At 42.3% G+C, this 22147-nt stretch overlaps 1 protein-coding gene and 1 long non-coding RNA gene across 36 annotated transcripts in view; one reads left to right on the forward strand and one right to left on the reverse strand.

Annotated features, from left to right (window-relative positions):
• Kcnma1 (potassium calcium-activated channel subfamily M alpha 1) overlaps window positions 1-22147 on the forward strand; it is a 708132-nt gene that overhangs the window by 577295 nt on the left and 108690 nt on the right. For 14 of the 35 annotated variants that reach the window (XM_078039512.1, XM_078039502.1, XM_078039518.1 and 11 more), the window contains 2 exons: window positions 4723-4799; window positions 15332-15505. In XM_078039512.1, the coding sequence (XP_077895638.1) occupies window positions 4723-4799; window positions 15332-15505 (251 nt within the window). Of the gene's footprint in view, window positions 1-4722; window positions 4800-8671; window positions 8681-15331; window positions 15506-22147 lie in introns of all 35 variants that reach the window. The other 21 variants (XM_040272877.2, XM_040272891.2, XM_040272884.2 and 18 more) reach the window with 2 other exon arrangements.
• On the reverse strand, window positions 18093-21460 carry LOC144375316 (uncharacterized). The gene is made up of 2 exons (XR_013435001.1): window positions 21355-21460; window positions 18093-18785 (listed from the first exon to the last, which is right to left on the reverse strand). It is a non-coding gene; the product is annotated as an uncharacterized LOC144375316 (long non-coding RNA).

The following is a 22147-nucleotide window of genomic DNA, read 5'->3' on the forward strand; positions in this document are numbered from 1 at the left end:
GCTGCAGGTGATATGGTCTTCTTTAAATTATGATACCATGATCCTGCCTGCACTGCAGAGGATGGGATGTCATGGCAGTGAGTGAGGTAATGGAGGTGAGAGACTTAGACCATTGCATAGTATAGGTGAGAAATTAGGACCATATTCAGATGATCTGCAAGATCCATTGATGAATTTGATGGAGGAAGTAAGGAATCAAACATAAGGATCTAGACTAAGGCCTAGATTTGGGTCATAAGCACTGAGTGGTTGACAACTCCATCTTACTTAGATGGGAAGAACTGGAGGAGTCTGGGATGGTAAGAAATGAAGAATTCTATCAGGGAGTGCAGTATGTCTCATTTCTGTGCTTTATGGTCTTCACAAATACATGCTGACACAATCAGTAGGAGACATGTACTAAACATACACATGGAGTTATCATAAAGTCAGTGCATCCAATGTGTAGAGTTCTGGGAAGAGGGAAGGTCTGGAGATGTAAACAGGGGTGCTATGTCAGTGAGGGTCCCTGCCAGAAATAGATGACACTCTTGTGCAGGAAACAGGAGGAGAATCTGATAAAGGGATTGTATGAAGAAGTGGGCAGCAGGTTAAGAAAAACCAATAATAGGTAGCAAAGCATCTCAGAAACTTCTATAAGTGGGAACCACTTTAAACTCTAGTACTGCAGGGACAAGGGGAAGGACTTTCCAAAGCTGGAGAGAGTTTGTGGTGTGGGAATGGCTGCCCAGGGGGAGCTTCATCCTTCATTAGGGTGTGTTGCAATTACTATTCCATGACCTGGCAGGGAGGGAACTCATATCCTCCCACCCTCCAGTCTCCTTCAGGTTCCTGTTATTGACCAAACACAACAGGAAACCAGAGGACCAGAAGGTCCTAAAGGCCAGGAGCACAGACAGAGTGGGCTTCTTGACAACGTGTGAGGCTACTGGAGGAAGGGGTGCAGTGAGCCAGAGAGGAAGTGTAGGGGAGGGCAAGGAGAGCTGTTTTATAGGGTAAGAAAGGAGAATGGAGTGGTTCCCCAGTAGTGTGAAGAGGCCCCTGGAATCCATGGACATGGATTTAAAGTGAGACCAGTGGGTTTTCATCCCCAGCAACACTTAGCTGCTCAGTCAGGTTCAGGTGTAAAGTAAGGAAGGAGTATGGCCAGGTGTGCCCCACAGAGGGAGAGACAGTGGAGAGGTGCATGCTGCCCTTCCAGTTGGGGATGTGTCTTGAGGTCACCGTGGTCACCCAATCCTAGTTTCATTTCACTCATTAACTTTATTTGTCTCACCTGGAAGATATTATGGTGTGTGAAGGAACCCTGGTACAGAAAGAAAAACTATATGACCTTGCTCACATGTGGAATCTAAAATAGTCAGCCCACAGAGGCAGAGCATAGGCCAGTCTTGTGTCACCAGGGCTAGGGTAGGAGATAGATGGGGGCTGGGAGTTGTTGGTCAAGGGACACAATACTTCAGTTATCTGGGAAGAATAAGTTCAAGTGGTCTATTGTCCATCAAGTTGATTTTTGTTAATATCAATGTATTTGACACTTGAAAATCACTATGAGAGTAGATTTCAAGTGTTCCCACTACCAAAAAAAAAAAAAAAAAGTTATGTAGGCCTGTAAATCCCAGCTACTCAGGAGGCTGAGGCAAGAGGATCACCAAGTTCAATGACAGCCTCAGCAAATTAGTAAGACTTATTTCAAAATAAAAAATAAAGAATGGCTGGAGAGGGTTGGCATGGTGGCTCAGTGGCAGAGCCTTGCCTAGCATGTATGAGGCACTGGGTTTGATTCTCAGCCCAGCATATAAATAAATTAGTAAAATAAAAGTTCATCAACAACTAAAAAACATTTAAAAAAAAGAATGGCTGGAGATATAGCTTAGTGGTAAAGTGACTCTGAGTTAATCCCTAGTACTAAAGAAAAAAAAATAGCCAAGTATGTTGTTTAAGCCAGTTTTACATCATTGTGACCAAAAGACCTGACAAGAACAATACAGTGAAGGAAAAGTTATTTTGGCTCCAAGTTTCAGGGGTGCAGTCTCTGGTTCTCTGACTCCATAGACCTGGGTCTAAGGTGAGGTGGAGCATCGTGGGCAGGAGGACTTTGTGGAGAAAACAGCTCAGGACATGGCAACCAGCACGCAGAGAGAGAGAGAGAGCTCCACATACCAGGGACAAAATGTAAGCCCCAAAGTCTTCCAGCCACACCCTTTCTGCTTTCAGTTATCACCAAATTAATCCATTCAGTGGCTTAATCCACTGATATGTCACAGTGGACCTAATCATTTCACCTCTGAAAATTCTTGCATTGTCTCACATATGAGCTTTGGAGGACACCATATATCAAAACATAACATTAACATAAGTGAAAATATATAATTCGCTTAGGTATTCCACAGCACATATATTTCAAAACATCATGTTGACCATCACAAATATATACATTTTTATTTGTAAAAATAGGAGTAAACATTAAGTTTAGAAGAAGAATCCAGCTTTAATTTATTCAGACACATTATCATATAATCCCTTTAGTAGTGTGTTTAAAACCTTGGACTCTGGTGCCAAACTGCATAGATATGAATCCTGGCTCTCTCCTCCTCTTAGCTGTGTGGCCTTGGGTAAGTCACTTAGTATCTCTGGGCTTCAGTTTCTTTATCTGTAAAAGAAAAGTAATAATCATACCTCTTTCAAAGGGTTGTTTGAGGATCAAATATGTTATTGATTATAGAATGTTCGAACAACCTCTGGCCTATAGTCTGCATTTTATAAGTGCATTTTATAAGTGTCATTATTACTATTGCCTGTAGGAGAATCCAGTAGGGGGATGGGGGAGAAAATGTCTAAAGAAAGTGGATGCAAATTACTTGTCCCAACATGGATTGTTTCCTGTCCTTCCTGTTTAAGGCAGATCCCTGTCCACTGGGTTATTAACCACAGTGCTGTGCAGGACAAATAGCCAGCTAACTTTCCTTTTCTTGTAAAGTGGATGACAGCTGGCATTTAAAGAAATAGTGGAAGAGCTTCTTGTGTAGAAGGGGCGTTGGACTTGGATGCAGAATCCCGGGGCCAGCCAGGCTCCACCATCAGATGACTTTGGGCAGGTCATGACAACCTCCTCAGTTTTCAGATGGGGACATTGAGTCCTAGAGATTTGGCTCAAATCCCCACAATCCCTTCCAGTTCCAAAAGTCTTAACATTGATTTCTAGCCAGTGCCAGTCGTAAATGCAAGTCCTGTGAAAAACATAAAAAGAAAAAAAAAAGGAATCTCGGAATCAAATAGTTAAGAATTGTGTTTATTTCTTTAGCCCAGTCAGGAAAAGACCATGTTTATCCCTGGAATTCAAGTTCATGTTGGGAGTGGTAAAGGTGCTAAGCCAGGGATTTTATTAGTTCTTGGATCCATAAGGTTGTAAGGTTGTTCCAGTGAATTTTATCACCTCCCCAGTTTGGATGCTTCTCTACTTATGACGTACTAAATCCCAGTAAACCATCATAAATTGAAAATATCACGGTCAAAAATGCATTTGACACACCTGCTCTAGCTTAACTTAGTCTACTATGCTCAAAACATTTACATTGGCCCTCGGCTATACAAAACCATCGAACAACAAAGCCTATTTTATATATTTTTAAAAAGGTTAGTATCTTGTGTACTAAGTGGACAGCAGGTTGTATGGGTTCACTCTTGCTCATCCATACCCTCCACCCACACTGTTCTTCTAACCCTATGATCTTAAACTGTGCTGTAATGGTCTTATTTCTACCAAAGTATCTTTTTTTAATATTTATTTTTTAGTTGTAGGTGGACACAATATCTTTATTTTATTTCTATGTGGTGCTGAGGTTTGAACCCAATGTCTCACACATGCTAGGTGAGCACTCTACCACTGGGCCACAGCCCCAGCCCCCAAAGTATCTTTGACACAAGCCAATGCACTTTGTAATCCCATATTGACACCCAAATCTGATTAGGGGATTTTCTTTTGATGGCTTCTTCTAAGGTTCCTTCTACCCACCTCATTCCTTTGCTCAGCTGTGGTCAGCTGAGCTTTACTCCATAGTGAGAAGAAAACCTTCACTTATTACATATTCTCAGGGCTGTATATAGCAGGGGTGGGTCCCGCCAGCCATGCAGTGAAATGAGCTATGAAATCCCAGAGGGAGTTTGACAGAGAAACTGCTAGACTTCTTGCCTTTGTTGTTTCTTCTCCTACCTCCTCTCAACTCTCTCTCACTCAGGCTAACAAGAAAAGATGCTTTCAAAGTGACAAGGCTAATGTTTGCATTTGACAGTGGAGCACCCTGCTTATCCCCTTTAATGTACATTTGAGTAGACTGTGGGGCTTGGGAGTTGTGTAGCTTCCCCACCCAGGATTCAGGGCTGATGGTTCACATGTCCCGACAAAGAGCATCGAGTGCTGTTCTCCAAAATGAAAGACAAGCAAGCAGACACGGTGTGTCTCATCAGCAACCCTTCTCCCAGTTCCTCTGCAAATGCAGGTTTATGAAAAGAAGCACTAACTCAAATCACAGAATCCCGTGTTTGAAATAAATGGTCTTGCAACAAACATTTCCGTCTGCAAATGTCTAAACTTTTCAAAAGATTAAAGGAAATTAGTGCTGGCATGTTTCATTAATTTGGCACCACCGCGGAGGAAATGTGGTACTCATTTCATTTGGTTGGATTATGAAATGTGTCAGTTTTTCCATTCTCTTTCTCCAGGGCATTTTTTTACTGCAAGGCCTGTCATGATGACATCACAGATCCCAAAAGAATTAAAAAATGCGGCTGCAAACGGCGTAAGTAGTGTTTCTTTCCCCCTCCCTGCCCCCTCCTTCCTAGTCCCCCAAATTCATTTTCCTTCCCCTTTCCCTATGAGAGAAACATTAAACATCAAGAGTTCTCTTGAATATGTTTATGTTTCACACCACAATTTCAAAGAAATATGAAATAGCCATCCTTGCTTTGTTAGAGGACGAAAAATCACCACCAATAATACCTAGGGGTGAACTTTGTACCCAGTCTCCATTTCTTGACTCCAGAGGATATGTCCAGTCTAATAGTGTCAAGTATGATGTGAAAAAGTAGAACACCCAGCCAGCTGCTGTAGTGCATGCCTGTAATCCCAGCTACTCAGGAGGCTGAGGCAGGAGGATCGCAAGTTCAAGGCCAGACTGAGCAATTTAGCAAGGCCCTGTCTCAAAATTAAAATAATGAAGAAGAGATAAGTGTGTACAGTTCAATCCCCAGGACCCCCAAAAAAGAAAGAAAGGAAGTAGGACACTAAGACTGTACTAGATGGAGTGTTTTTGTGTAGTGATTTCCAGTGGACAGGAAACCACTACATAAAGATGGCTGTGCTAGGGCTGAGAGGGAAACTGAATCTGAGAGCTCAGTTTCCGAAATGGGAATTGACTCTCTTTCCGTTTGGAATTCCTGTGGGCTTTAGTACCAAAGGTCAGAGTTTTTCATTGTGACTCCCTCAGATCACTCTAAGAAAAGAACATGGCTCTAGAGGAGAACCTTGATCACCATTGTCCCAAAGGCCAGCCTTGGGGTAGATGCCTTGGGCTGAGTAGCTTCTGGCCTAGCCTGTAACATGCCTCTTCTAGAGCAGCTGGAGCCTCAGTGGTGAATCAGAGACACTGGCTTGGAGCTTCCCAGAGACCAGGAGTTATAGTTTTGACCTTGTGAAGGCCATGCCTTTTGCAGCATCAATGCTGCATTGTTTGGTAGAAATTTCTCTCAACCCTGGAGAAAGAAAAATAATGATGCCTCCCTTTCCTTCATTGTTTGAAGAAGTCCTTGTGAAGGCAGCTTTGATCCTCACTATAACCTTGTGTAATTGGCAGGGGGTGTTATTAATCCCATTTTACAGAAAGAGGCATCAAGGCTTCCAAGTTTAGTGAGAGGATGAGATTGCTGGCAGTCATACAGCCAGTGTGCAGGGATTCAGGTCCCCAGAGGCCTTTCTTGATGCTGTTCTCTGAGTGCCTTAATCTTTATTGCAGGATGGAAGGGCCAGATAGGTGACCTCGGGTTTGATGAGTACAAACACAGCCATAAAAGATCACACTATAAAATACTTTTTCACATGCACACAAGACAGCAGAGTACCACCCCTAGATTATCCCATCTGAAACAGGGCCTTTCCCCCCTCTGCTCTTGAAGGAGCACCTGCACAACCAGAAAGATAAAAATATAGTTCCACTGGAGCCCAAATAAGTTAATCAATCCCTTGGGCCAGTACCCATAGGGCAGCTCTTGGTCTGGAGAACTTTCTGTGGAAATCCTTTCAGACTGGCTCCCAAACTAGCTAAGTCCTACCATCTTGCTCCCTTCTCCACTGATTTAATATATTCAGCACCCCCTCCTCCTAACACTGTCACCTAACCAAGATGTGTATTTATTGATATCTTATAGCAAGAGCCTCTGACTTCTTGGAACCTATGAATTTCTCCCATTCTGACACTCTCCCAGAGAGAGCATCTGAGAGGCTCAGAAGCAAGTTCACTCCACGTCTAATCTCACCCAGGCTTCATGACTCCAGACACCCTTCCCATGAGGCAGTCAACCTAGCCCTGCTTGGCTAATTGTGAATACAGAAGCTCATTTGGCCAGGCATCACCTGGGTTGTTTCCATCAGAAGGTACAGGACATCCTGAGGGTAGAGGTAAACAGAGAATAATAAATACAAGACGGCAAACTCTTTTGTAAGGAAGCTCTTCAGTGAGGGGTTTGGAAAAGGTAGAAGAGTATTGAGGATAACATTCCATGAAAGGTTATTTATTTTCCAGAGACCCTTGTCCCACAGGGGTATCAATGAAATGGCAAGACTACACACAGCGTACTGTTGAGTGAGCTTTCACATATGTTTGAGTGCCCTTTTGGGGCAAGGTGCCATTCTTGGTGCCAAGAATTGAGTGGAGAAGGATATGTATGTCATCTCGCCCTCCTGGGACATTCCTGCTAGCAACAGGACACAAACCATCATCACACCAATAGTTAAATAAGCTCAGAACCAAGTGCGGAGAAGAGAGGCAAGCCTGTCTGAGAATATGAGGTGCCTAGTTGGAATGCTACTGTTTCCCAGTTTGGAAGGTCAGAAAGTACTCCACTGGGAGGTTACATTGAAGCTGAGCCCCAAGGCCAAGTAGGGAGAAGAGTGAGGGAATAGGAAAAAAGTGCCCGAGGGATGACAGAGCAGCTGGTGGGGTTGATGGCACTGGGGAAAGAGTGCTACTTACCCAAGATTAGAGAGGAAGGTCAAGTGGTGGTAAGAAGCTGGGTCTTAGTTCTATACCAGGAAGCTGTTGGAAGAGTTCAAGCAAGAAAACCACATCATCACTTCTCAGTTGAAAAGATCTCTTTGGTGTCTTGGTCAGGAAGGGAAGAAGTAGAAGGAAATATATAGAGAGAGCTTCATTGATTCTTGTTGCAAAACTAAATGTCCCTCCTAGGACACTAGTGGATCACAGCAGACCATTTTAAAAATCCTTGCAAATAAGGATTTGACCTCCAGGATATTTTCTCCATCTTGATTCCAGGCAAGCAAATAGCACTGAACTTTAGCTTCATCCTGGGGGAGAGGTATGTCATTGTTTAAAAGAACTTTATTCTCTTAAAAAAGTTGGTTGAACTAATAAAATGTATGATCTCCCATCATGCAAGGGCACACATTGCTGTATAAAGTCTGCCTTGACCAAGCCAAGCCAGTGTGACAAGGCCCTCGGCTATGAGGTTAATATTTGATATAACAATCAGAGTTGTCCAATGCTATTCTTCCTAATTAAAAGGCCATAGCCTAGAGGGCAGGATGTCAATGTGTGTGTATGGGAGGGGGGTTAGAATAAAATGAAATTATTGAGTAGCAACCTTTCCATGTTAAGTCAGAAAAGTGAGGAGACTGGAGAAAATATGTTTTGGTTGCAAAGAAGTTTTCATTAGAAAGAGCTAGGGACATTGGTAACACACTGGGGGAATCCCATATTTTGGGGTAGGCATTGCCTGGTACCCTAAGTTGGAGAGGGCATTTGACCCACCAAGTCACTTGTCCAAATCTGTTAGTCCAAATGTTAATAATTCACCCCAAAATAGTATGTGTCCATGAGGGCAGAGCTAATGATAGTTGCTAGCTTCCTAACCCTCCTTCCACTTCCTTTGTCCACAGCTTCAATCCCTCCTCCCCTAACCCAACTCTTCCCCTTCCAGCTCTGCCCTTTCCTTCCCATTCCCTTTCATTCAGTAACCTTCAATGTTTCGTGTCATATTACCCAGAAATATATGGAGTTTGGACATTCCATTTCTGGAAAGTCTATGGTGGTGGTCCAGTTTAACTTTTGCATTTCTTTCCATTTCTTCATAGCTCTTCATCCAGAACATGAGTCCAGTCCAGCTACCTGTCCAAGGAGCAAGCTCTCAGACTCAACCATTTACCCATTTTCTTTTTTTTTGTGTGTGTAACAAAGCTGGTCTAATGATTTACATTTTCCCTCCTAGCCTCTGAAAGTTTGCCAAAGGGTAGTCTCCTAGGGGACAAGTCCTATCTAGATTGATGTGTTTGAAGGAATTTTTTTAAATTTCTGATCATTGACATATCTTTGATTTATGTTTTTTCTCTTTGCTGCCTTGGGATACGGCCCCCTACTCTATTTAAACTGCACACTGGTAGTGATCTATTGTGAGTAAAACGGGTTCCCACCAGCCCGGAGTCTAGTTGCCCTGTCTTTCTCTAGATGAGATACTTCTTTCATTTTCTGTACAGTTTCAATTTCATTTTACTTTTGGTATACATGTTGCATGGAGCAGTGACATCATGCCCCAATTCGCTCATGCCCAACATGGTCTGCAGAGTAACCTGGAGCCAGAGAGTACCTGGATCCCACTCTCCACACATCAACCCACCCTCAGCCTCTGGCCAGCTTCTGATGCTGTCTTATTTTTACATTTGAAAATAAGACCTTGACAACAGTGTGTTTCTCTTGAAGGCCTTTCTCAGGACTTTGAAGGACACTGATTAGATTGGAGTAATTACCACTCTAGCTCTAGATGCCTTGTCCATTGGGGGTCATTATCATGCTTACCTTTGATAAATTGTACTTGCTCTCCTCTGCTATGGAGCTTGAATTCCTCCCCAGAAGGAAGCACATAGGTTACATATATATTCCTGTGTTGTGATATATATATGATGTGTACCAGTACTTTATATGTAAAAATGTATATTTTTATATATAAGTGTAGAGATCTTCCATAGAGAGTGGGATGTATTTACTACAGTATATGTGCCTCTCTATACAAGAAGGGGCTTCCTAGAGAATTAATTGGCTATCCGCCTTTGGAATCATAAGTATCTAAACTGCCTTCCTGGAAACAAGTATTTGCACAGTGGTAATTATTTCCTACAGTCTATGAAGTTCCCTTGCTTTAAAACAAAGTTTCTCTTTTAGTCACTATGAAGTAAGACCTTTCCTATTTCTCTATAAGCATTAGTCAGACATCTAGGAAGAATTGTTTACTTGTTTAAGTAAGAAATACGGGCTCATGAAGGATGCTCCATTTCATAAATGAGTTCTGTACGGGTTTGAAGGAGTCCATGTTAAGTTTTGGGTGATTCCCCCTCACCCAACCAGATGTGGCAATTGAGGAGGAGCTTTTAAGGGCAACATTACAGAGTGTGACTGACAGCAGCATTGCTCTCAGGGACACCATCAGCACTGGGTCTTTACTCACAAACTTTACTAGACTCCACTGAAATTTAAATGAGACTCAATCCATAACTCATTCAGTCTAACGGCTCTGGAACTTGAAGAAGATATTTCTGCAGTGGGTCCTCTCAGATTCCTTTGCAGCAGAAGAGCAAGTTGAGCATCTGATTTTGGCTAGTCTTCGGTCTTTGGAGAGCATGAAATGCTCAGTGTGAACAAAACAACACAACAACAATATCCCCCCCCCCAAAACAATGACTGACTTCCACGCAATGCACAATTCTGCCAAAATTGTCTCTGCAGTGCCCTTCATCTGCAGAACACAGCATTTGCGTAGTCCATCTAACATTCCTTCTGAATGGAGAAAACGTGATGTCACTCAACAAACAACTAGAGTGCCAAATTCTTCTACCTTTCCCAGATACAATGTGATCATTGAGGGCAGAATCAACTAGCTCGGAGTGCCTCCTGTTACTGATGTTAACTAGCTTTGTCTTTCCCCTCTCCCTGTTCTTGGAAAACCACCTGGAAGAACTTTCTTTTTCCTCCAGAAGGTAATGGGAGGACTTCTGCTAAGTGAAGACATCATTCCTCATTTATAGGACTTGAAAGAATGTTCTTTGATTTCCAGTGCCACATCAAATAATATACCTTAAACCTTTGCGGACTTTTCTTCCAAGGATATTTTTGTTTATCATTTCAGTTGCTGCTTTAGGGTTCATGCTTGGAAATACAATTTCCTTCATTGGACTGATTTTTAAAGTGAGGTTGTGATCTGAAAAGTGTCTATTAGTTGCATGACAGATTTTTTTTTTCTTTTACACCAACCTTCCCTTGAATTTGTTCCATTGGAAACCTAAAATATTTTCCCCCCCAACAGTTGGAAAACTCCACCTGGGCTTCTCTGTCCAGGGCTGCCTTTCCTGCCCCTTCCAATCCACCCTGGAAATTAAGATTCTGCAATTGCAAATTGGCTGACAATTTGGTTGCTGATGCAGGAGGCAGATGGTGCTGGGAATAGGATGGGATCCAACTCGGCCTCCTATTCCAGGCTTGGCTCAGAAGGGCTAACTAGCAAAGAATCTGAGTTTGACAGATGATTGTCAGTTTGTCCCAAGGAAAGAGTAGTAACTATGTAACATCTGCAGCAGGTTTCATTTCTCATGTTCATGATTTTTGAAAATAGAGAAAAAGCAGTCCAAGGGCACATCTGAGAAATCTTTCCATTTCAAACACTCAAGAATAAACAGATAGCTTTGATGATGTCCATTAGGGAAATACTTTCATTATGTCTCTATAAATACTACAAGGAAGTCATGATGGAAATATTGGACGAATACCCACTTCATTGTGGTGAAGAAAAGCACATAAAAGCTTTTTCTTAAATTATGAAATGGCTCAACCAGAGTTCTTTGGAGGAAGGTGAGACCCAGGATCTAATTCTTGGCAACCAGATAACCTCTTTGAATCTGTGGCACTGATCCAGAACAAGAACCTAATGATGTGGGCCAAAGAGAAAATGGAGTCCCTGGAGGCCTGTATTTCTAGTTTCCCAGAGTTAAGTCTGCCCACGGGGGCAGTTAATTGAGCATAAAGTTCCAAGAGCCCTAAGATGGAATGACAAGTAGCTACAGTATTCACACCTGCCAGAGACACACTCTTGTTTGCTCCCTGTCTGGGAAGCTGCAACAGGATCTTGTGAGGACCCCATCAGCTGGTACTGCAAAGACCATGTGCTTGCAACATAACCATTTTTGATCACCCTAGGATCCTCTTCTAGGACCCTTCCTCCCCATCCCTACTGCCCCTAAACATCTGCTGTGGATTGGAGCAGCCATTGAATTGAAGTGACACTGCTGCATACATTTCAATTCTTAGAGACAGCAGGCTCTCTGCTCCTTTCAGAGAAAGGCCAGCAAGTTCAGGTTAACTCCTCTGTTAACTAGCTGCTGTTTCACACCGATCCACTAGATGTCCTCATAGATCCACTTTGTATTGCCATTGAAATTCCCCAGGAAATCTCTGAGGATTGGGATTTGGCCAGAGAGCAATGGGTAACTACCTAAGAAAAAAACTCAGCACACAAAAGGAGAGAGAGAGGACACTTAGTGTGTTCAAGGAGTAGATAAGAAACTTGTTTCTATAATAAATAAATACTGAAGTTTTTCAAGTTGCTCTTTGAAACCTAACCTTGGGAGTTTTAAGTAGCGCTCTGATGTCTGAAATTAACCTTTTAACCCAAATTGGCTCTAGAAAAAGGAAAAAATCACTAAGAAATGGAAATAAAATGCTATTGGTTCTTAATAGCTAGGAATCACTAAAACAAAACTTGCAGGATCTGGAAGCCAGAGAGAGTTGAGGGAGATGACGGGGAGGTAATTCCCAAATTAGGAGATCCACCACATAATTTTGATATAACTTTATTTTAAAACCTGAGAGTATAATTTTACACACAGAGTATCTGCATCTTCTGAAACATCTATTACCAGAGATGCAAATCCTCCTCAGTTTTCAGTTAAAGAACCTGTCCATGACTTGAATAATGGCCCTGAGGAAATCTCTTCCTGACTGGCACACACAGCCTTCAGGCCTGATGGATCACTTTCCCAGATGGAAGGTCAGAATTACTCTTACCTTTTAAGAAAGTAGACCCAGAAGTATACATGTGAAGACTCCTGACAGGGGTCAATGAAAACGGACTGTTCCAGAAGTAGAGAAAAGGAGCCACCCTCACAGTTGGGCAGTTGGTGGCCTTTGGTCTAGACATTGTGACTCATGAAGGTTTGTCAACATGTGGGGCTCAATCATTTTTAAATGTTTCTGTCTTGTCTTTGAGCCTCTTGTTGATCATTCTTGCTGGTTTTTTCTTTCTTTTTCTTTTTCTTTCTTTCTTTCTTTTTTTGTGGTGGTGCTTGTTTGTCTTTTTTTGAGATTTCTATTTTGCATTTGGTGTGAGTGTAAAAATGACTGGGAAGGAATGACGAGTAATAGCATGTTTTCCTTTTTATGCATATGCTGCTTTGGAATGTGACTGCTTATAATTAACAGCTAATCTTCTTATAGCAAATGGTTTTTTGCTGCTTCGATGACCAGTTTCAGCCTGTTCTTGCATGCTAACAATATGAAATTTTAAAACAATGCATGGTTTCCAGAAGAGCCAACAATGGCAGTTGCAAACAGTCCCTGAGAGCCACTGGTTGGATATCATAATCACCCATTATGATGGGTTTGCCTCTGACAAAGTAGTTTCAAAAGTTATTGTATCCCTAACATTCCACCCTTTGTCCTTAAAGATGGTATGTGTATGTGTACACACATACATCTATGTGTGTATGTGTGTATATGGATATATATGTGTGTGTGTGTGTGTGTGTGTGTACACACACACACACACACACACACTCACACACACTCACACACATATTCTTTCCCTATAAATGTTTCAGATTCTGTTATTGTGTATGAACCCCAAATAGCAGCATGGAAATGGAAACCAGGGACTATTGCTAACAAAAAGCAAAGCATTTCCGAGTTTGATTTGATGGTCTTCTCCTCTGCTACAGCATTTGATTTAAAAAACTTTTGAAACAAAAAAGTCATCCTTGTTTTTTCTCTTCCATGTAAATAACAAATCAATATTTCCAGTAAAAGAACTTAGGAAAGGAAAAACAAGGATTTGGTTCTCCAGGTTGTGCACCAGAACCAGATTCACATATAAGACGATTATTTTCATGTCTTTAGTTGAAACCCCCAGTCCCCACCCTGTTCTTGACTTCAGCCACTGCTGTTTGTTGGGGGTGTCTGAGAATTCAGACCATGCCTTCTGAATTCCTTTGACTCAAATGCTATAGTGAAATTCTTTTTAAATACTTTTTAATTTTTTTGGTAAAAACTAAGCTCAAAGGAATGAGACACTGCACACTGAACAGGGCTAGGGCTGCATGATGATGGGAACAGACTAGTTAGGATGCTAAAAGAAGGTGTCACTAAACATGGGAGCCAAGTTTATAGGAATGGAGATGCTGCTGAAGAGATCTCTTGTTCATCTCCCCCAGTGCCTGTTCTTCACAATCATAACCTTACCCTTGCTTGAAAAATATACCATATGGCAAGTCATAAAGGTCTTAGAACAGGACTTGACCCATTTGAGAGGTTTAAACCCCTTTCTCGGTGACTGTAACATTCAAAGAGGGCAAAACCACAAGCCATATTTTTAAATAAGAGGGCAACCATTCTCTACAACAAAGAAGAAAGGCAGGAGGTGGGGAATGACTTTCCTAATGGCATGTGTGGACCCCAGGGAATAACACCTCTCCAACTCAAGTTCACTGTTTGGCTGTGATGTTTGGAATAAATATGAATTATTCTCCCACCCTGTGAGAGAAGCAGGCTAGTCCATGCTAAGTGATAAGCAAACATGTTTGCCTGTTGTAGCATCAAAACAAGGTACAAAAAGCTTATCTTATTGTACTTAAATATAAATTGGCTTGAGGGGTGAAGGTGAAGGGCATTGGGAACTGCTGGGGTGATATCCAGCAACTGGTGTAGGTCAGCATTTGGGTTGGATCCCTGAGCAGCATGGAACCTACAGTACTAGCTTTAGAAGAGCCACCACGGGGGCCTGCAAATCTCAATAAGAAATTCATTGTGGAAACTGTTATCTGATTTTATGTTTTGTGATTTCTAAGCTATTTTGGCCAGTATTTTCTGTGTACAGGGGGGGAAAAAAAAGAATGTTTAACCAGTAGACTGATTGCTTTCTGAATTTCTGGTGGGTGAGGAGAGAAAGACAGATATAATTTTCAGATTCGGCTTTAAGCAGAAGGTGCCCCCATGAGTAGGCAAATGCATTCCAATAGACCAACATCTCATGCTTTTGGTGATTTCTTATTTGCAATCTTCCTTTAATGTCAAATACGCAGCATTAGCCTTGAGTAGCTGCATTTCTTATATGGACAGATTTGGATATTTGTTCTGTCAAAAGTAAATTTAAATTCCTATAGCTATCATGTAAACTCACTCCCGGGAAGTTCAGTGAAGGCATCCTCAGATTCTATATTAACACGTAATCGTTTCACATCTAATTTGATGGAAGCTTGTCCCGGGCTCTGCCTAATGCCCAGAAATGGATGGAAATTAGGAAAAAAGAAAAAAAAAAAACTACCTATTAGATATGTTTGCATCTTGCAAAGACTATTTATGGTACCAAATAAGCAATTAATTTAATTGATTGGCCATGTGTTTCTTTTGTCCTTCTGCATTAATAGTGCAGGGGGAAAATGTTGGTTACTTTTTTTGATGTCTGTAATTTGCTCTTCTCATCCAAGAACCCAGTTGTGTTCAGCCATGCCCTTTTCCCGTGGTCACTGCTCTATTGAGGGGAGAAAAATAATATGCATCAGCCTAGGGTGACTATAAAGGCAATTTATATTTTCACTGCTTTTTTGATGTACAACCAAACTGTTATCAACAATCACTCTGCATTTTTTTTCCCCTGGGTCAAGACTGTTAATGTGAACTAAGACCTGTGTTAAATCCCTTCAGCTCCCTTCCAGCTGTCTTGCTGTGTGTGACCTTGCCATTAACTGCCGCTCTTCCTCTCCTCCCATCCAACCACATGGTTATAGCCAAGATGTCCATCTACAAGAGAATGAGGCGGGCATGTTGTTTTGATTGCGGACGTTCTGAGCGTGACTGCTCGTGCATGTCAGGCCGTGTGCGTGGTAACGTGGACACCCTTGAGAGAGCCTTCCCACTTTCTTCTGTCTCTGTTAATGATTGCTCCACCAGTTTCCGTGCCTGTAAGTTCAATCTTGACATGCACCCCCTGTCTGTGCTCTCTGTGGTCTCATCCCTGTCTCGTGCTGTGCCCCGTGGTTCTGTGAGTCAGTCGGACTGGTGTCTTCGTCCCAGTGTGATCTGTTATGTGGTGACTCATTGCCCCAGCTGCCTGTGTCCCTGTATGTGCTGAGGAGGGAATCTGACTTCATTGGTTTATTATGTTTCTTGCAATAATGGGTAGTACTGTGATGTAACAGTCAGGCGATATTCTTTCTCTCTGGTTTAAATCAGTATAAGAGGACCGTATCTCAAATACTATATTAAAACAGAGATATATGAAAATATACATTTTAATATTTTGGAAAAGCCTATAAATTGGGTTGGGCTGAAGGGAGGAAGAAAAAAAGTGTTAAGAGAGAAAGCTAGCTCAACATTAAATTTTTAAATGGGCTTAATTTTTGAAAATGCAACAGAGTTTAGGTGCAGATGTCTGCAAAAATATCTACACATATGGTATTTTTTCTGTGCCTTTCTAACCTGAATCTCATTTCTCCAGTGCCAGATTTTGTAGTATATTCTGGAAAAAGGTATTTTAAATCTTCCAACCTCCATAGGCTGGTGGATTCTAGAGCTTCTCCTCAGAGAGATGACTAATTCAAAGAATCGCTCCAAGAAAAATCTTTCATTTTTTCCCACTTTTTATTTTGCCCCACTTAACTAAGGTATCTTGTAATAATCATGAATCTAAATAACAAAAATTGTAAGTCAAACTGCCGTGATTTCCGAGTCAGTAGCACAGGCCTTTGTCTCCCAAGAGCTCAGTGATGTGAAAGAACTGCTGGTGACTAACAAGGCTGAGATGAGCCACATCCCTGAGACCATGCTTACCCCTGTCTTCACCAGAAACCTTGCTGTTTTGTTGACACAGTTCATTGATGATGTTACTGGAAGCTCTTGGTGGAGAGGATGGGATATGTGTCCTCATCCACGTGCATAAAAGGCTGTGTTCTGCTTGAGGACTTGGCTGTCCATCAAGTATGATCATGACCTTGATTTCATGTTGTTGGTAGTGCAGGAGGTAGGAGGCAATGTTTCTTTCTGTGCTTCATCCATTCCTCTTTATTGGCAACTGTACTGTCATCCATCCTCTCCCTTCCTACGTACCCAGAGCTGGTTGAGCTACATTTTTACCAGTGAGGACGAGTTCACACCCACCACAAGAAGAAGGGAGAGCACAAGGCTCTTTAGCATCTGTTCCCATGAAACCAAAACCTGCCTAACTCCCTGGTGTTGGTGCTGGAAGTGGTCCCAGCACAGGGTACTTGTGTGATGGTGACCATGGGGATATGTAGGGCCAGGGAGGTAACACTAAACTCAGACTACACACCAGAGTGGTGAGCCATGCCGGGTCTGATATTTGAACACACAGTTTGGTCTGAGGCATGACACATGCATCAAGTTTTATTGGAGGCATTAGGAAAAGTTGGACCTAGGACCATAGGATATCCTCTCTGATTCCTGATTCACTGCTCTTCCAGAGCAGTGCTGAAGGATAAAAGTGACACCTAAAGGAGGCTGCTTTGAGAGGAATTATGGGCTACACTAACCACTTTGGCCTAGAATCATGGAAAGGAGGTATCTTTCTTACAAATGCCACAATATGAGTCCTTAACCTTTATTCTCCCTTTGAGAGTTCTCTCTTAGTTCTTATGCCACTACCCAGATGACCCAAGTCACAATTGCACAAATAACTCATCTGTGATGGTGTGGCAAAATGCCAGGTTCAAAGATGAGGAGGAAGACAAAGGGGTGAGCTGTGGAGGCACCATTTGGCCACATATCTTTGACTGGCAGTTGTGGATGTAACTGCCAGCCATCTTTTGCTGTTCTCAAGTAACCACTAGGCTCTGAAACATTGGCCACAGATTTAGTGGAAAAAGGAAGGAGCCACTGTGGCTCCAAGCTAGGGCCTATGGTCATATCTTGGCTGTGGTCAAACAGATCAATAACAGCAAAGTCTGTGTCCCTGTTTAAGGGCCATGATGCCCAGTGTGTGTAATTTCCACTTTATCCAAGAGAAACCATAATTAGAGGGATTTCTCTGTTCTGCAATTTCATCTAAGCATTGATGGAGGCCAGGAGAAGAAAATCTTGGGGCGGGATTGTCCCATCCTCTCAGAAACATTCTGTGCATGATCTTACTGTCCTTTCTGTGCCTCCAGCACAAGCAACTCTACCCCCGTGGAAGACATGGAGCTTTGGGCCCATGTTGAAGCTGTAACTGGTATTGACAGCTCAGGGGGAGGTTGGCCTTCTCTGTTTCATCCTCTTCCCGCCGTCGTCACTCCATCAAACAAAAGCAGATTTCATCTATCCCTGTGTGAGACCACTCACCTTTGACCACTAATAATAAGTTAGAAAAATCCATTCCAATTTGAGCCCCTTTATGCACCCACATAAGCCCTTCTTCTCCAATTAAAAAAGTCTCTCTCTCTTTCTCTCTCTTGCGGAATCCCACTGGCAGAGCTCCAGAGCAATCCCTGGGTGACCCTTGCTGGTGGTGGGGTTGGGCGGTGCCCATTTGACAGAACGAGTTGACTCCAAGAGCAGTGGTGAGAGTGGGCTTTTTATTAAATATGAGCAGATGTGAAATGTAGAGGGTCTGACAATTAGAAATGGCAGGAGAAGGGCCCTGGAATCAAAGTGAGGTCAGATGGGCGGATCAGATTACTTCTCTTACATTCTTTAGTTGTTCTGAAAATCATTTTGAATTAGTGTCAGCGGAGCCATGATGGGTTTTGCCCTTTGTCTTTTATGCTGAGGCTGTATTGTTTCCCCAAGACACTCATTAAGGGTCATTATGCTATTATGGAGCTTGCTTTGGTCGCAGTTTCCCAGTTGAGCCAGTGTGCTTTGGAGACGGCCTAATTCGTCTCTCTCTTGCTTTTCGTCTCCTCTCTACAATTTTTTTTCCTTATAAAGGGAAAGATTTCCGTTTTTCAAGGGATGCTAAGTTGAAACACGAAGTCCCATTACGTGTTTTCTGAAGTGGGAGTAGAAGTAGCAGGTACCCAGAGGAGGGTGATTCATTAGAAGTGTTCACACAGTTTTCAAAACCTGCCTTCTACTATCAGGGCCTGCCTGCCTCCTGCTCAGGCACCTCTCTTTGGAGGTGTGGGCCATTACCCAGGATCAGCCCTTGTTAAATCTCCTGCTGGTAGACCAGTTGTCTCCTTCTGTTGAACTGGTGAGAAGATGAAAGGCCAAAGGTGTGACATAAAGACTTTGGGAGAGGAAGGTCTAGTTTAGAAAAGACAAAAATAAAAATAAAATTAAGTTTAAATATGTGTAGCAAAAGTAAGACAGTGACAAATAAGGACACATGGCAAGACCATTTTGTTTTTGGCAATCCTTGAGGCTAGAATCAGAACACATAGTGTCATTTTCTGATCATCTTGATTCTTTTTCCACTTCTGATGATCTTGGGCAGAATGCCAGTTCTGGTAAAATACACCAGGATGGTGTGCACCCCACCTTTTCCACAAGTAGCTGTCCTATAGTACTACCCAACATGAAAAATATACGTCCAGCAACACACACGTATATACATACAGATGTAGGTTCTAATCAGCCCCACTCCTTCCCAATATAATTTTGTGAAATGTCCCTTCTCTCTATGGAACTTTTTTCTTGCTCTTTCAGTCTGGTCTGATATCTGATTGCTAAGTGCAAATAGAAAGGGACAATTAAAATTATGACGCAGTGACAACTTAGGACCCTATTGATTCAGACCTGCTGAGACCTGCCTGATGTGATTCTGGTCACAGACTGTCAGTAACTCTGGTGAGATCAAATTAATCATGTGGCAGAAGAGAAACGGGTTATTATAGTTGCCCTTGGAACTAGTTTTAGCTAAAATACACGTGTGATCACTCATGCCAACCTTTCAATAGCTTAAACCTGCGTGATTACACACATGCTTTGCAAACTAAGGTAGCTAATTTTAAATTGTGCATGATTTTTATTTCGGGCATAAATATAACACATGGAGGCATTCAACTCTGAGGGGTAAGCTGAGAGAAGAAGTCCAATACGATTAGGTTGAAGGGAGACATACCAAAATCGGTTTAGAGTAATCTTGAGTCTTGTCAGATAATAAACAAAAATCAGCTTATCCTGAGTGGCCTTTGGTTTGTGTGGGCAGAGAATTAACATTGTCAATAGAACTACAGTCACTCCAGTGAACTAATGGCATTTTGAAGAATATAAAGTCAGATACTAAGGCAGGGGATGGAAAGGGCTCTAGAAAAAAAAGTCCATCATACGACATGCCTGTGGAGGGGACAGTTCACTTAATAAACTGCTTCTAAAGACCAACAGCCTATCATTATTTTATTCCTCTTATGTATAGTTTTGGGAGACTTTCTCCAATCCTCAGTTTTACTTAGTTTAACTTTGGGTCCTAGAAACCAATGGCCTCCTCTTCTCACCACTGCCACAGTGAGAGGGAAATGGGAAAAGGAAAGCTGAAGGATACTGAGCACATATTAGTTTAATTATAGTTTTCCATGGATTTTTTCGTCAACATATAGTAATGACACAAATTTATGGGGTATAATGTGAGTATGTGAGTTTTCCATACACACACACACACACACACACACACACACACACACATATTGTACAATGATCAAATCAAGCTAATTAGCATATACATCACATCAAACATTTATCATTTCTTTGTGGTAAAACATTCCAAATTCTCTCTGCCTGCTACTTTGAAATATATACTACATTATTGTCAACTCAGTCAACCTAGTGTGTATCAGCAGAATTTGCCCTTCCAATCTCACTGAAACTGTACCCATTGTCCAGTTCTTCCCACCTCCACTCCCAGGCATTTTTATTTTTTAAAGCCCTGTATCTGGATGTCCAGATTTATCCCATTTTCTCATGTAAGCCATGCCAGTGTGATCCTCTCCCATCCCCTTTCTCTGTCAATATTCATTACACACATTTACATCAATAACTAAAGGAGTCTTTGGATTCTGCTCTGACACTGCAGCAACAAGGACCGTGCATCCTGATTTGGCCATTTGCATTTCAGTGCAGGAAATGAAAACAGGCCTGGGATAAGATTCAGCCAATGTCTTCAGTAGGAGACTTGGGGCACTTTGATTGGTCACAGGCAAGGTTACAGGAGCCAGTGCCTCATGCTTGAGGTACTGACCACATTGACCAGTCAGTTGACTAGAAATGGGCCACCACATAGGCAGTGATCAGCATTGTAGAAGATAAAACCTGTGCTTTGAAAGGAATTCTTTAAATTGATGGTTTCTAAAAAGATTCCAAACAAATCATCCAGAACAAATGTCTGTTTTCTTGCAGTTCATTGTTGAATGAAGTAGTTGACTTGAATTTGGGGACCTTGTTTTACCTGCCCTCTCACCCTCAGAAAGTATTGCTGACTCTCTTAACATAAATATGCTCTGACAGTGCACCACAGAGAGATGAAAGAGGAAGCGAACAGGAGGCAAAAGGGAGCTAAGTTTTCAAAAGAAATTCTTTGAAACAGAATTGAGAGATAAGAAGTAGAAAGGTCAGAATGAGGGGAGACGAAAGGGTCTTTTGTGTGTACCCTGTCACTTAGCCAACTCCCTTTCCAAGGGCACGGCACTATACTAAATGACTCGGCTCTTTAAAAGAGAAACTAGAAAAGACGTTGGCATGCCACATGTAAGCCAAGCAGAGGTCCTCATGCAAGGTGACATGGAAATTATGTTTGCCTTTTTATTTCAGGACAGTGGCCAGTTGTCAGAATACTCACCCTGACAGCTCCTACCACAGGGCAATGGATTCTTCCCCTTACCTTCCTGGTGGAGGACAGATGGGGCCAGTTAGCAGTGCATCTCAACTTCCTCCACTATCTCTGGCGACAGATGCCAGGGCCAGCCCGCCTTCCACTTGAGCTTTCTTGTCAGGGCTCTGCCTTGAGCCCAAGGCCTGACCTTTACTCTATGAAATAAAGTACTGATGAACAAGCAGAGGTTTGAATTAGAGTAGGCTTGGAGCAAATGTCAAGTCCATCTCTGCCTCCCTCCTCCACCTGCACCAGGAGCCTGGATTAGACCCAGTCTGGAGTTTGCAGCGCCTTAGGCTTTATGGGTCTGGGGAGACATAACTTATTAACAAAGAGTTATTAAATTTTTATCAATTTTACAACACAATGTAAATGCCTCTTATGAATCTACATTGTATTCATTATCATTTAAAACGTTAATTAAGTCAAAGTTGCATTTAATTTCTCTCTAAATGGGCCTCTGGGAAGAGCTTTTAGAAACATCTGTGGGAGTGTGTAGCTCATGGAGATAGGGAATCCCCCAGCCTGCATTCAAGATTGCCCCCTGAGTTGATTGCTATCGCATGTCTGTGGCTAATTTGTTGTGATGTGATTGGGCATTGTCTCAAATTAGTACCAGACCAATAATGGTGCAAAGCCACTGGAGAGAGGCTTGTGGGGTGGCAGCACAGGTTTCACTGCATCCTGCCTTCAAATCCCATCCAGATGGAAGCCAGCAGTTGATGTGTGGCACCTTTGGTCTCCATCATGCCTTGGGATTCTCCCTCTTCATATGGTACCCAGAGATGGACCTTTTTTGTAT

Source organism: Ictidomys tridecemlineatus, chromosome 1, assembly GCF_052094955.1.
Source record: "Ictidomys tridecemlineatus isolate mIctTri1 chromosome 1, mIctTri1.hap1, whole genome shotgun sequence".
In the NCBI taxonomy this organism is placed as follows: Eukaryota; Metazoa; Chordata; class Mammalia; order Rodentia; family Sciuridae; genus Ictidomys; species Ictidomys tridecemlineatus.